Source organism: Lytechinus variegatus, chromosome 2, assembly GCF_018143015.1.
Source record: "Lytechinus variegatus isolate NC3 chromosome 2, Lvar_3.0, whole genome shotgun sequence".
Classification (NCBI taxonomy): Eukaryota; Metazoa; Echinodermata; class Echinoidea; order Temnopleuroida; family Toxopneustidae; genus Lytechinus; species Lytechinus variegatus.
The window spans coordinates 33746566-33761086 of NC_054741.1; the positions used below are offsets into that span (position 1 = coordinate 33746566).

Here is a 14521-nt window from a genome sequence, read left to right on the forward strand (position 1 = left end):
AAGATATAAAGGGTCAAGACAAGGTCAGGGAAAGGTCAAAAGGTTAACAAACTGTCATTAGAAGCCAAAATACACTAGTGGTTAGTGGTTAGAATTTTAAAGTCTTATTTTTCGTGGGTCCTTTATTTTGAAAAGTCTCTATCTAAGAAGACATTATATGCTATAAAGGGGTCAAACGTGCTTATTTATGAACAAAACAGATAAACAGAGATAGACGTCGAATACATGTGATAAGTGCAACGAGCTCTTTCCGAGTTTTAGTTTTATCATTATTTATCTAGGAATTCAATTCATGTTCAAATCATTTTTAATTTACTAGTCTTTTATATGTAAAGAAGTATTTTCCTCATTTGCTTTATACAGAATATTTCAATTAACGTAAAATATTGTAATGTATTGGGGTATATAATACTATGTTAACAGAATAAACACATCGATTGATCAGTGCTCCCAGCTCCTAAGAAAGATGACTAACATTTCATTTGGATTAACTTGCGAATAAGATAATGAGGTTTGAGGATGATAAGTTGGGCTCCAATTGCTCCTCAATTGATTCTAATTTGTGACGGTTATATTATTTCTGGCAAAGAGGTATCATCGTGCGGTTCAGGAATGCTCATTGTAGTCATGGGTGTCCATTATGCTTATGTGATATGTTCTGACCATTACTCGATCTCTGGAGCCAAGAAGGGCTACACATTTCGGGTGCATGTGCTGTTCTGAGCTTTTCATTGGGGTCCTTTTTTAGTTTGCAAAGTGAAATTTCAAGGATTTTGTGCATAATTTTGGTCAATTATATTTATTTTTCAGTTAAAAATGCAAGTCTTCACAATTTCTGGGGGCAGCTGTGAGAACTGGTATTAAGTTTAGTCTCAAGGAGCAATTGGAGCCCTACCAATTATCATCCTCAATCCTAACCTCATTATCTTATTCGCAAGTTAATCCAAATAAGATTTTATGCATCTTTCTTAGGAGCTGGAAGCACTGATCAATCGATGTGTTCACTCTGTTAACATAATATTACATATTTTTAGGCCTACCCCAATACATTACAATAATTTCTATTGGTTAAAATATTCTGTACAAAGCAAATTGATGAAATGTTTCTTTACATATCAAAGACTAGTAAATGGAAAAATGAATTGAACTTGAATTAAATTTCTAAATCAAGAAACTCTGAAAGAACTGGTTGCACTTATAACACCATGAAGATGATACGATTTTAAGGGCATTAGGGTTTGTCAAGTCGTTTAAAAGTAATCCTGCAATATTTCTGAATGTATACAACGTCTATCTCTATTTTGTTCATAAGTGAGCACAGACTCTTTTTTATCTAATGGATGTCTTCTTAGATAGAGACTTTTCAAAATAAAGAACAAATTACTTTTAAGATTCTAACCGCTTTTAGTGTATTTTGGCTACCAATGAAAGTTTGTTGACCTTTTGACCTTTCCTTGACCTTGTCTTGACCCTTTATATCTTCTGGATAAGGACTTCTGACGATGGATATATCAAAATCGAAAATAAAAAAGTACACACATGCATAAAAACACAGAAAAGGAGCTTTCTTAACAATTTCAGTGTAATTTGCCATTTACCGAAAGTTCGTTGACCTTTTGACCTTTCCGGTCATAACTTTTTAATGGGAGGTCGAGAGTATATGGTTGTGTACACTTTCTTGTTCAGTATAACAAAACAAACAATTTGATGTATGACTCGACACAATCGGGGCAATTTCAAAAATTGACCCCTATTGACCACATTTTGACCCCTCACATGGTCAAGATGACCATTAGAAATTTGTCACCAAGTTGAAAGTTGTTCCTTGTGATGTCATCAATCACATGAAAGTGAAAAACCAGACTTAGCCAATTTGTCGAAGTAGATGACATATGCTGCCTGACTAATATACATGTACATGCAGCTTTTCAACTCTATCTGCATTCCAATAATGCGTAACAATTTTCCTGACAGCAATATAGCCCCAATAACGGCCAAACAAAGATATCACAAAAAATTGTGAAGAGTTGTAGGCTTATTCCATTTGAGTTCTGAATAATTCTCAGAGCCATTTTTCACTGCAATTAGAAGCTAAAATTAAACTCATAATCTGCTCAGCAAAGTTTCTCATTTGCATATATGAATCTTTCCACAAGTATTTCACTCGTCCGTCCGTGATGAAATTAATGTCCGTCCGTGATCATTTTTCATTGAGTTATTAAATGCATAAAATGTATGGATTTTAGCTATGTTCAAATAAAATGATGAACAGTGTCCAGTGAAATACTTCTACACACTTTTATTTCTGTTTCTATTCTGATAAAGAATAAAAAGCTGAGTCCATAGACATTATCCTAATAAAAATGATCACGGACGGACATTAATTTCATCACGAACGGACAGAAATGTTAACATCTACAAGGAAAGTTTACTTCCCATATTTTTTTCCTACTAATTTATGTTTGATGATAGATTAATGTTCAGAGTGCAAGACCATTAAAAAAATTGGAGTAACTTTGAAAACAATAAAACTAGAGTGAAATGAATTTGAGTGAATTAACTTTGTCCGTCCGTGATCAAATTAATGTCCGTCCGTGATCATTTTTGACTGACTTTATGATATGGATAAAATGTATGGATTTTAGCCATGTTCAAATAAAATAATGTACAGTGTTTAGAGAGATACCTCTAAACCTTTTTATTTTTTATTTCTACTCTGATAAAGAATAAAAAAACTTTTCATTTTTTTTTCCATCACGGACGGAAATTTCAAAATGGAAATGTTAACACCTACCAAAAAAAATTAGTTCCCAATATTTTTTTTCTACTATATTATGTCTGATAATAGAGAAATGTTCAGAGTGCAAGAACATCCAAACCAAATTAGAGTAACTTTAAAAGCAATAAAACCTAGAGTGAATTTAATTTGAGTAAAAATGTCCGTCCGTGATGAGAGGTAGCAGCACCCCCATGAATAAAATGGACTATTCCGGTACTTTCGGAATCATCAATCTTCATGAAACTTAGTTTTTTGAAACCTGAGATATCAAAGATTATTTTAAAAGCAAATTTGATAAAAGTACCTTAAAAAATTTTTTTCACCTCAATGCGAACCCTTAACCGATCATGCTCTGGTGCACATTTTCTGAATATGAACTATGAATAATGATCTTTTATGGAGGTCTTGAAAGAAACCAATGATGTAATTCCTTTTTGTGCACAATACATGCCGAATGCACTCACTGATATTTGGCATGTATGACAAACTATGCATTCTAGTATTTAGAACAACTTGTTTAAAATTAACAATCTGTATCACTTATTTGATTCGTAAAAACTGTCAGTAAAATGATAAGATCGGTAGCTCCACCATATTTAAGATTTTGCTTCAACATGTTCAATGATGACTGCTTGATCCCGGTAATTATTTTGAAACATGCTTGTTGGAATCGAAATTTATTTTTCAACAATTATGTTTATGATTGATTTTTGTAATAAAAGCAGAAACCTCTGCTAGAAAATAAATCGATGTATCATCGCGTTTGTGATAGTTAATTGTTAAACATGAGATGTCTGTAAAAAAAATATACGCCTACTTTATGTTGGTAAAACAACTACTTCTACTACCATTTACTACTTCTACTACCATTTTTAAAATAATTTATGAAAATGTATATGATTTAGCACCATTAAACCGACAAGTTAGGCACCTGCCCCGTCGCAAAATTTACAACCTGTGGTGAAATATCACACCTTTTTAACAAAAAAACTTGCTATAACTGCATTCATGAGTGTCTATAGAAAAAATCAAGAAATATCATTTTTTGCTTACTCCTATGGCCTCGAAAAAATAAGTCGCTGTAAGCTTTCGGGATTCTGAGCACATAACTTCTCGCCAATTATGTTGTTATCTAGGTTGTCATTACACCATCAACAAAACTTTTATCCAATCACAGCAAAGGAGGAGGCGGGTCGCGTGGTGGCCGGACTCGCCCCTAGGGTTAACTCGCACAGCTCTCCCCCATTACAACCAAAGATTTTAAGGATCGAACATGGTAGAACAGGAAAGATCTGGAACTTGACACAAAAAGTCCATATCTGTGTTGAGTATATAGGTTCCGACCCAGTGTCATTAGTCCAGTCTGAGAGGCGCGATAGCTCAGTCGGTAGGGGTTTCGGATTCTGGTGATTGGTGCACTGGTGCCCTTTGATAATGCATTTATCCTCATTACCAGGTCGCTCGGAGAAGACCTGAAGCCATCGGTCCTCTGGTTGCTTTCTTACAAGCATTCATGCTTTCTTAGCAATCAGGTAAAAAAAAATCAATATCATTTACACCATAATAGGAATCGATGCTTCTCGTCAGATGGTCTATTCGAAGCCGTCAATTCGAATGTTATAATTTGGATTTGGAAATATTGTAGAAGGATTCGTGAACGACGACATCTGATGGAATGGCATTTACATCCGAACAACCTTAAAGAAAAAAAGAAATAATCAAAGGATACCAGCAATAGGATCACTGTCCACTTGATTAAGTTGGCTTTAATGAATGGACTCGGTCATTTCAACCAGTAGAAATGTACGACGGATCTATAGACTATTTGTGATATTATCTAATTCTTTCAAGCGTTAGGCCTACATGATAATAATTGAAAATAACTAGCATTAATTTGGACTGATTTATCATCGACAAGGGTCAGATTAAATAAGTACTTGGAAATAGCGTAAATAGCAATACAAGAAATGAACATATTAAGAGAAACCGAAGCACACTTAACACAGCAAAGCACAGTGATAAGTTGTTGGTGTGTGTTTTTTATTACGCTGGTCTGTCTTGAATTCTTTTGCCTTACTATCACTTTATTTTCTAGATTTGCTCAATATTTACAAACTTATTGAAGCGATTTTACCAATAAATTTGACGAGGCCGTATTAAATAATTAAAAAGCAGGTTAGAACCAGGGTTCAAGGACATGCACATTTCATGGTAAATTATAAAGGGAGGCCATCTCTCAAAATTGACACTTCTCTCTCACTACACTCATAAAATGTTGGGCATCATCCTGTCAACACAATTTGTTTTAAAGCATGTATCCTACTCTGGGTAGTTTCCAACCAATACTGTGCTTTCAACCGAAGCACACATTATTGGATTAAAACTACCCAGAATTGGATAAAGTTTTAACCAATTGTTGCGTGAAAATGATCTTGCCAAACACTTTTAATGTAAGAGTGTATACAAATTTACAAGAGAAAAAAATCATACCAAACGAACCAATTGTAATCCTCAATTCCGAATAGAGGTAGTTTCTTAAATGGGGTGCTTTTTCTATAATCGCCACTTGGCTAAGAGGGCATGGATCCCTTTTTGTACCCCTCCTCGATCCACGCCGGGATCTACGTCTGCTATAAAGACCAGGGGCCCGTAACACAAAGCTTAGCAATGATCGTAGAACATTTTTCTACGATTGATTCCATTGACTACAATGTACAATCAATCGTTAAAATCAAGTGTACGATTAATTACTAACCTTTGTGTTAAGGGACCCTGATTCTTCTGTAGGTTAATAAGACATTTTATGAATGAAATAATACTGCCCGAACCGAAATACTTAGGGGAAATAACGTTTGTTGCAGTAAGTTGTAAACTGTAACATGCGTTATGGCACGTGAAGACGTGTACTCACCACACAATGCCATGGCAAAGTCCAATTCGGTTCGTAAGATTGTTAAAACGTGCTCCACTCCAGCCGCCCCCTATTGTTAAAGAAAACAAAGTAATTTGTTGAAGATCTACAGAATAGAACAACATGACTAAGTAAACATTATTTTTATTTTTTCGTATTTTTTTCTCATAGTATTAGATCCATCCATTTCTAAGCCGGGGTTAGCATTCAAATTTCTCCCATTTCAACTGTAATGCCGATTTTGTTTTAGTCTGATGTTCGCAGGATGTATCCCTGGATCAATATCGCGATTAATACGGATGTATTCCCCTTGTTTTCCCCCTCAATCTTGCCTCTTACTGCGCCCCTCAACTCTCAAACAGATCTTACCCCGCAAGCCAGTCCCCATAGAATAGGTCGCCCTACGAATACTGCCTTTGCCCCTCTTGCAAGAGCCTTCAGGACGTCGGTTCCATTCCGTATCCCTCCGTCCATGTATACCTCTACGTTACCCTTACTGCGCCCCTCAACTCTCAAACAGATCTTACCCCGCAAGCCAGTCCCCATAGAATAGGTTGCCCTACGAATACTGCCTTTGCCCCTCTTGCAAGAGCCTTCAGGACGTCGGTTCCATTCCGTATCCCTCCGTCCATGTATACCTCTACGTTACCCTTACTGCGCCCCTCAACTCTCAAACAGATCTTACCCCGCAAGCCAGTCCCCATAGAATAGGTCGCCCTACGAATACTGCCTTTGCCCCTCTTGCAAGAGCCTTCAGGACGTCGGTTCCATTCCGTATCCCTCCGTCCATGTATACCTCTACGTTACCCTTACTGCGCCCCTCAACTCTCAAACAGATCTTACCCCGCAAGCCAGTCCCCATAGAATAGGTCGCCCTACGAATACTGCCTTTGCCCCTCTTGCAAGAGCCTTCAGGACGTCGGTTCCATTCCGTATCCCTCCGTCCATGTATACCTCTACGTTACCCTTACTGCGCCCCTCAACTCTCAAACAGATCTTACCCCGCAAGCCAGTCCCCATAGAATAGGTTGCCCTACGAATACTGCCTTTGCCCCTCTTGCAAGAGCCTTCAGGACGTCGGTTCCATTCCGTATCCCTCCGTCCATGTATACCTCTACGTTACCCTTACTGCGCCCCTCAACTCTCAAACAGATCTTACCCCGCAAGCCAGTCCCCATAGAATAGGTCGCCCTACGAATACTGCCTTTGCCCCTCTTGCAAGAGCCTTCAGGACGTCGGTTCCATTCCGTATCCCTCCGTCCATGTATACCTCTACGTTACGCCCACGAACTGCTTCTACTACTTCAGCTAATGCATCAATCTGTAAATAATATCATGCGATCAAAAGACTGCCAGTTATCTAGTTCATTATTATTCATAAATATATTTAAGATATCTTCACAATGAATCAGCGAATATGGTATAAAAATAGCACGTTTTTTTTTTTTTAAGTCCGTCACTCAACTTGTTAAAACGTTTAGACTGTACGTGTGCTTGAAATTTTAAATAGCGTTTTTACAGTGAGTAATTGACTGCCGTGAACGACTGTCTAAAATATTTACTCCCAAAGGTTCATGTTAAATGCATGGTGTAATTGACTTCCTTGACACCATAAATAAAACCATAAACATGGTAAGTTTCACAAGTTGTTTTAACATAGCAGCAAATATAATGAACATATTTAATTGTGAACCTTCATGGCCGTTTCATCAACAATAGTATTACTATATCAGATGCATTACCGCTGTTTGCGTAAGTAAAAGGTTAAGGTTAAGGTTAAATCATATGAAGACTAACAATCTGTAAACACATCCCTGGTTTAGTAATCTTCTGAAGAAGTAAATAATAACTGTACTAATAGTAATGGATTACGATGTCAAGAAATTAGATTCGCAATTTCTTATCCGTTTATACACCCACTTAACCTTTCAATTACATCTTGTAAAAAGCTTGAAATTTTTTTCCCAGATTACTATAGATCACAACCTTTTCCTTAACCTAACAGAAGAATTTGTTAAGAATAAGAAGACAGCAATTATTTGTCTCTCTTCTTGAGATTGTAATGATAAATTCTCCATGTAAAAAACCCTTTTATCCGTCTTGTTCTCTCGTAAATCGATTCGTATCGTCCTCCCGCACGTAGCGTTTGTTATACGCTATTTTAATGTGCAATAATCTTAATGCGCGCAAGGTGGTCGACATTGAGGTGGACTCACTATATATTCTAAAAGAAATCACATTTAAAAAATGACATACCGAAGCCGGAACTCCATCAAGCTGACGCCCGCCATGGGCTGACACAATGATACCATTAGCTCCTGCCTCTACGGCTTGCCTCGCAGCTCGCCCTGAATCAGTAAAATATTTGATAAAATGTCTTTAAAGGTGAATGAAAGTCTTTAGAAAAAGAACATTTATTAGTCGTGTTAGTAGCTTATGTATGTTAAGTGGGACCAGAAAATCAATGAATATAACCAACAAAAGCTTGAGTTAAATTCGACAAACATTAGGCCTAAGCATTAATTTGGAATGTCGACACTATCTCCGCGGCCTCCAATTAGCAGCATCAACAAGATGTGCGATGTCACGTAGAACTCTCCCCTTTGGATACTGTGAAGAATTTATTCACCAAAACATTAGTTTTGCTCATTTTAATGATTAAAACCCCCAATTCATCCACGGTATGATGTCATGAAACCTGTATCTCATGTCCTCTCATCAAATGGAACAAATGATCTTGTCAAAGACTAGACAAAAGAGAAAACTTGAGTAAAAAATGCACAACGACTACCATTTACTATCAAATGTAATGGGAAAGTTGTACTTGTGTGTGACTTCACAGATTTCGGTTGCATAGCGAATGGGGGAATCTACATAGCATTAGTTGTTTTTTCAGTATTCGAATATTTATAATATTCATTCATTCATATTTTTCTCCAAACTTTCATGGATTTTTTTTATTTTCCTCTATTATTTCTATAAATCAGCAGGTTTCAAGACTGAATTTCATTCTTTAAAAAGAGATAATGACATTCTTTAACTTTTCTTTCTTTTCCTTTTTCTTTCCTGTAGCACTCAAATCCCCCCCCAAATGAATAAATAAATGGATATTTCAAATATTTAAGTAATAAGTCACAGGACCAAGAAGCGTTGTTTAATATTCAATCCCACTGTAGTTTTATAGAGCGTCTTATTTTTAACATCACAACATCATTTTATCGTATCAATATTTTTCATGTCTACTTGAGATGGAAGTGGATATTGGCGATGTGTACATTCATATTTTGAAGGTTTGATATCTAAATTTCACTTTTAAATGTTACTGTAACGATAGAGTTATCATCCAGCAACATTTTGATACATCAACGGCGTATTTCTTATATATGAAAATGGAGATATGCCAACTTACATTTCAACTTACCCTTAAAGGTTATTGACTTTTCATTTTTTTTTTGCTATTTAACACTGTTCTTTAAATTCGACTGTAGAAAAAAGTGATACCACAATTGAGTTCACTGCCTAGCAGTGATCTAGACTAGCGGGTCTATAATAATATCTACGGTGTCAAACTTTTGTATGGTGTGGGTTGTACGAACTACTTAAATAGAGCCTCTGTGAGATTTTGATCCCGATCTATCTCAAAAAATTATCGATCTTCATTTTTCTCTTTGAACCTCTCACAACGTGAGTTTTTCGTTATAAATGTTACTTTATATATACTTTGCACTGTTAGACTGGAAATGATATGAAATGAATTGAATACATTTCGTAAGCATGGAGAATTTACCTGTAAGTATCCCTTTGCATACGACCGGAAGCGATGTGAGTGTCTTCAACCATTGTATGTCTTTCCATGTTACACTGGCGTCGTACTGTGAAGCGAAGTACAGGATCAGGTTTTCATCTCCTTGCCTCTTTGCTTCTTCCTGCTCCTCCAAGCCAAGATCCATCAAGGGGTACCTTTTGTCATAAGGGTCCAAACCAAGGGGAAAGGAAAAGCCTTAAAAGTCATTGAGACGTTATATTGCCCTGATGGGCATGAAGACGGAAATGAATGAAATAGCGTTTTCTGACCATGTTCCTCTGCATGAGAAAATCTTAGTTTTCTGCATTGGATATAGAGGGCTCTCATAACAAAATGTAACTATACTTCAATCATGTCAATTGTATTTTCGTACATTATCCTGACAAGTAGGAAGACTGACATTACTGCCTGCAATTACTTAGTCTGTGTGGCTACCTGGCAAAATATATGAATATCTTCTGTAATGATTAAAATTTTGCTGTCGATCCAAATTACCCTCTACCCTTCCTCCAAGTCGGATCTTCTGCAATAATCCTCCTCTCACTATATGACCGATATATTTTAAAGTCTCCTCTAAAATGTCTTTGTCCGATCTCTATCTTGTTATTTTGTGCCCCGTATGGTATAAGACACATTTTCAACATAACCCTAATTCGGATTTTGTTTTTACTGTTTTCAAGTTGTTTTAAACCCACACAAAGGAACATGTATACAGAAGGTATTCTCCAACATGAGGAAGAGAAGCCCCTTACTGATGAAATTGATCAATTTGATAATCAATTTTCATTCCCTCATTTTCATCTGTTGTCACATTTAAATAAAAAGATACATGATTTCAATCAAAACTTCCAAACCAAGGAAACCTACCTCATATCCCTGTGATTGTAGAACATATAGTTCCGTCGGAATTCATCAGTATCCACTGCTGTCATTGGGGAATCTACCGTAATCACCAAGGCATCGTATCCCGCCTCTTCAGCTGCCTTGATCAAGGCCTTGGTGATGCGTCGGTCTTTCCAGATGTGGATGTTCTTCCAGAGCACGCCATGAGGAACAGCAGCTCGCACATCTCGCACGTGTTTGGCAGAGAAGCTGCTCTGGATCATTGCGGAACCGACTGCCGAAGCACCTGTAGTTAAAGGAGAGATTCCTCGTTGTTAATTTTTTTTCTTGACGGTAAACTTATGATATTTAGCATGGAGTCTGAAGTTTCCTTTACATAATCATTTTTTTTTCATACACATATTGTCATATATACTAGTACATGTACAATCTTCTGATATTCATTTTGTTTTGGTCATATTCGAGAATACTGGACACAAGACCCGCACAGCGCTACGACGGCAAGTCCTTTGGCTTATTTCGGGGATCATCTTTATTACTTGGGGGAGTGGATGGTTCATATATATTTGTTATAATATGTCGATGTTTATTTAGTCCGCCTTTCCTTTTAGTAAAATAAGCGAGAAAAATGTGCAACTATACTACGTTTTATAATGTCTTACACATTAGGACAGTACTAAATCAAAAGACAGAGCTATACTTGCCATTATCTGCTAACCATTGTTTAGGGTGCATGATTTTAACAATTTATCTGAGCTATCACTTGGGGTAGCTTTTATCAAATAAACTACCTATGGCTGTAGATATCTCTCCATTTGTGTCGACCCAGCGATGAAAGGCTGTGGGTGCGACCCCGATGGGAAGAGAGACAGGTTTCCCTAAAAGAGTTGTTGAAAGCTTTCGAGTAGACACATCATTCATCAACTGAGGTCTGAATCTATACCTGTTTAATAACCGAGAAAACATGAATTAACCTGAGGTTTGTCTTTGTCGGATTCCACTAGAAGCTAAACTAGCTTAACATACATTTTTCAAGTCCATTCTGTTCCATCCCCACAAATGATTTAAAACAAGGGCGGAAATCTCCAAAGGTCTCCAAAGGTAGGGGGACCAGGGGCTGGCCAAAATTTTGACAAGAAAAAAAAGGGTTATCACCCGAAATGTAAGGTAATTTCGGCAAAGATAAATTTGACAAGCAGGCAAAAAAAAGGGTTATCACCCGATAAGTAAGGTCATCTCGACCAAAATACATGTTTAATTTCAATTTCTTTCTTTCCATCATAAAAGACCGAAAATAGTAGGGGGACTTTTGATATTGTTAGAGGACATCAAACAACCATGACACTGAAACTATAATCATTAATTTCGTATATTTCAATTTCAATTTTAATTTTTCAATTTCAATTTTATCTATTTTACTTCCATCAAACAAAAACAAATTGTATACCATATATATTAACATAAGTATTTGTATCCATTGCAAAGAAACAAAAATAATAATACATATATTGTGAAAAACACTTACACAATTTGGGCAACACATTGGAGGTTTTAAATAAGTATACTATTTTTCAATAGAAATTAAATTAAGATGGAAATGGAGGGACCCACTAAAAAGCAATGCTTGTACAATGTGGGCCCCTCAAAAAATAGATAACAAAACCAATAACAAAGTACAAATACAGACATATGTAATCAAATGAGAAAAAAAATAAATGAGAGAGAAATAATACTCACAAAATAAATACGAAATAATACAAAATATGTGAAATAACAAAGTTGACATTTTCAATTCCGTTCAAATTCACAAACAGTTTTATGCTCATCCTGGTCGAAGCATAATTAATTTTGTTAACAATTACAATACAAACCTACTAATGTGGCGCATATTACTGCCAGATGAATCCAGATGCGTTTTTTTTTTTAAATAAAAACAGAAAAATTAAGAAGAGAATGTTCCGGGAATCATTAAAACATTAACTCAATAAAAATATTTTTTGAAGAAGTATGCTTTTAAGGATTACAGATGGAAGAGGCAGCATGGGCAAAAGATTGATCTCCATACTTGATCTGAAAACTAGGAAAATGCAGATTATCCTTCCGAGTTGATCCACGATTACGAGGTACGAGATACTTTCTGGCGCAAATATTCACTACTGAATGACACGCGCCGTATATAAGCTAAAACAACAACTAGTTTCACTAAGATATTTTGACGCCATTGAATGGATACACTGCCAGGTTATATAGCCGGAAGCAGTTATAGGGGACCGATGACGTTACCCACGCAATATTTCTTATCTTCTTTTGTTAAATGAGTTATGAATAATTTCATTTCTTTCTCATCATAACTTTAATGTTGGATTCCACTCTGAATGTGTGGAATTACTAATTGTTGTAACTTGTGATTCATAACGATTCTTTATCATATCGAACCTGCAAAATTTGACATAATCTTAAGAAGTATTATTCATCGATTAAAACAACAAAAATAAGAAGCAGTTCATTGTGTAAGCACCCACTGGATAGGGTCAAATGGTCTTTATTGACATGATTGACTACAGTAATTCAGTTAACTTTATTTGACCCTGGCAGTCCAGTGGGTGCTCAATCTATACTCTGTTATGTTTATTATGTGTATACACTACCAATTTCTTATAATTTTCATTGCCGAAATAAATAATAATAATAATAATTGTTGGGTGAACGTGACATTTACATGCATGTATTAAGATACAATTCGACAATTGTGATACTGAATAATAATTCTACTGATATTCGTCGAAAAATATCTGTCTGTCTGTCTCCGTATATCATGCATGTATATACATGTACATTGTCTTCCTGTCTCGTTTCTCGCCCGGGTACATAACACCCAGAGGCCCAAGTTTGTTTTTACCTTTTAAATGCGGCTATACTATCCGTGGAGGTCTGACCGGCTGTGCCTGGATAATTATAGTACTGGAAGTATGTCTGGGCCGTTCGTTTCCGAGCAAGATTTTCATATTCCTCCAAGTTCCGTGGTTTTTCTGCACCCTCCGCCATTTTCTAGCTATACGACGAGGTAAACAACAGTTTTGGAGTTTGATTGGTCCAAATGGTATTAGAAAAGAGCAAGCGTTTCATCATCGTGTGTGTTTTCGGTCTACTGAAACTGAATAATGACTCTGGGTCATTGCCAATGGGATATCACATTGGGATTTTAACCTCAGGAATATAGTGTGTCTGTGTTGCGGCGGGGGTGGGGAGGGGTTCGTAACTGTTTATGCCATCAAGGTTGCGTCTGGGTCAATAATTAATTAATAGTCTCGATATCAGCCGTAACGCATCAAAGTGAAAATTTGCGTGTGCTTAATAAGGACGTACAGTGGACGACACCTGGTTGTGGTGGTGATGGGGGGGGGGGGTGTCATAGTGGATATTATTTTAATCCCCATCTGAAATGAAATTCAGTAGGTATTCCGGAAAAAACAGCTTATCTTTCTTTTAATGTATAAATCCATGGTAAGGGAATTTGTGTGGGTCCACCCTTTATGCATGTTAAGTTAACGAATTTCTGCGTAGAGGTTTATACAGTGCGTATAAAAAAACGGGACAGTTTTGAAAAATCTATAAAAATTTTGTTTAAAATATATCTATATTTTGATGTTAATAGATGCTCTTAGATCTTATCTTTCAAATGGCATTTAAAAATATAAATTTTGTTCATGCTTGAGCGAACACGGGTCGTTTTTGTCGGGGATTCAAAAAGAGGCTGCGCCAAAATGACAGAAATGAGAAATTTGATGATTAGACTTTTGGCTAATCAGCAGACTTTCTTTAAATCTCCTCATTTTATTTGCCATAATTTTCGAATTATGCTGTCGAAATAAATTTACAAATTTATTTATTTACCTGAAATATTTTTTTTTATTTAAACTTCTTTTACCTTTGAATTTCCCTTCAGATAGGACTTTTTGTCAACCCAAGTAAGAAGATTTGCATTATTAATTGGGAGAATTTGTAATTATTCAAATCCTTTTATTATGTGAAACAAATTATGTTATGTACCTATAAAAGACAAATCCTCTTTTTAAGGGGTTATTGAATCCTTCACCAAGTGTAATTATATTCTGGACAGGACAAACAGGAAAGGATTCATGTCTCTCAATGGCAATGGTGTATTGAGTCAATTTTGAAGGAG

The 14521-nt window shown here is 36.2% G+C and overlaps 1 protein-coding gene across 1 annotated transcript; it reads right to left on the bottom strand.

Annotated features, from left to right (window-relative positions):
- Nucleotides 1–3138: 3138 nt before the first annotated feature.
- Nucleotides 3139–13455, bottom strand: LOC121407912 (hydroxyacid oxidase 1-like). The gene is made up of 8 exons (XM_041599155.1): nucleotides 13238–13455; nucleotides 11130–11281; nucleotides 10363–10624; nucleotides 9478–9650; nucleotides 7947–8038; nucleotides 6850–7011; nucleotides 5691–5760; nucleotides 3139–4476 (listed from the first exon to the last, which is right to left on the bottom strand). Exons 1-8 carry the CDS (start codon nucleotides 13381–13383, stop codon nucleotides 4397–4399), a joined length of 1137 nt encoding a protein of 378 aa, XP_041455089.1. The 5' UTR covers nucleotides 13384–13455; the 3' UTR covers nucleotides 3139–4396.
- Nucleotides 13456–14521: the final 1066 nt, after the last annotated feature.

What these genes read in the sequence shown, in the direction of transcription:
- LOC121407912 (XM_041599155.1), bottom strand. Translation starts at nt 13,383, where the DNA reads ATGGCGGAGGGTGCAGAAAAACCACGGAACTTGGAGGAATATGAAAAT. An exon ending in AGTATAGCCGCATTTAAAAG is followed by an intron (nt 11,282 to 13,237) that starts GTAAAAACAAAC and finishes GTTATTAAACAG; the next exon opens with GTATAGATTCAGACCTCAGT. An exon ending in CTTTGCCATGGCATTGTGTG is followed by an intron (nt 4,477 to 5,690) that starts GTGAGTACACGT and finishes TTTTTCTTTAAG; the next exon opens with GTTGTTCGGATGTAAATGCC.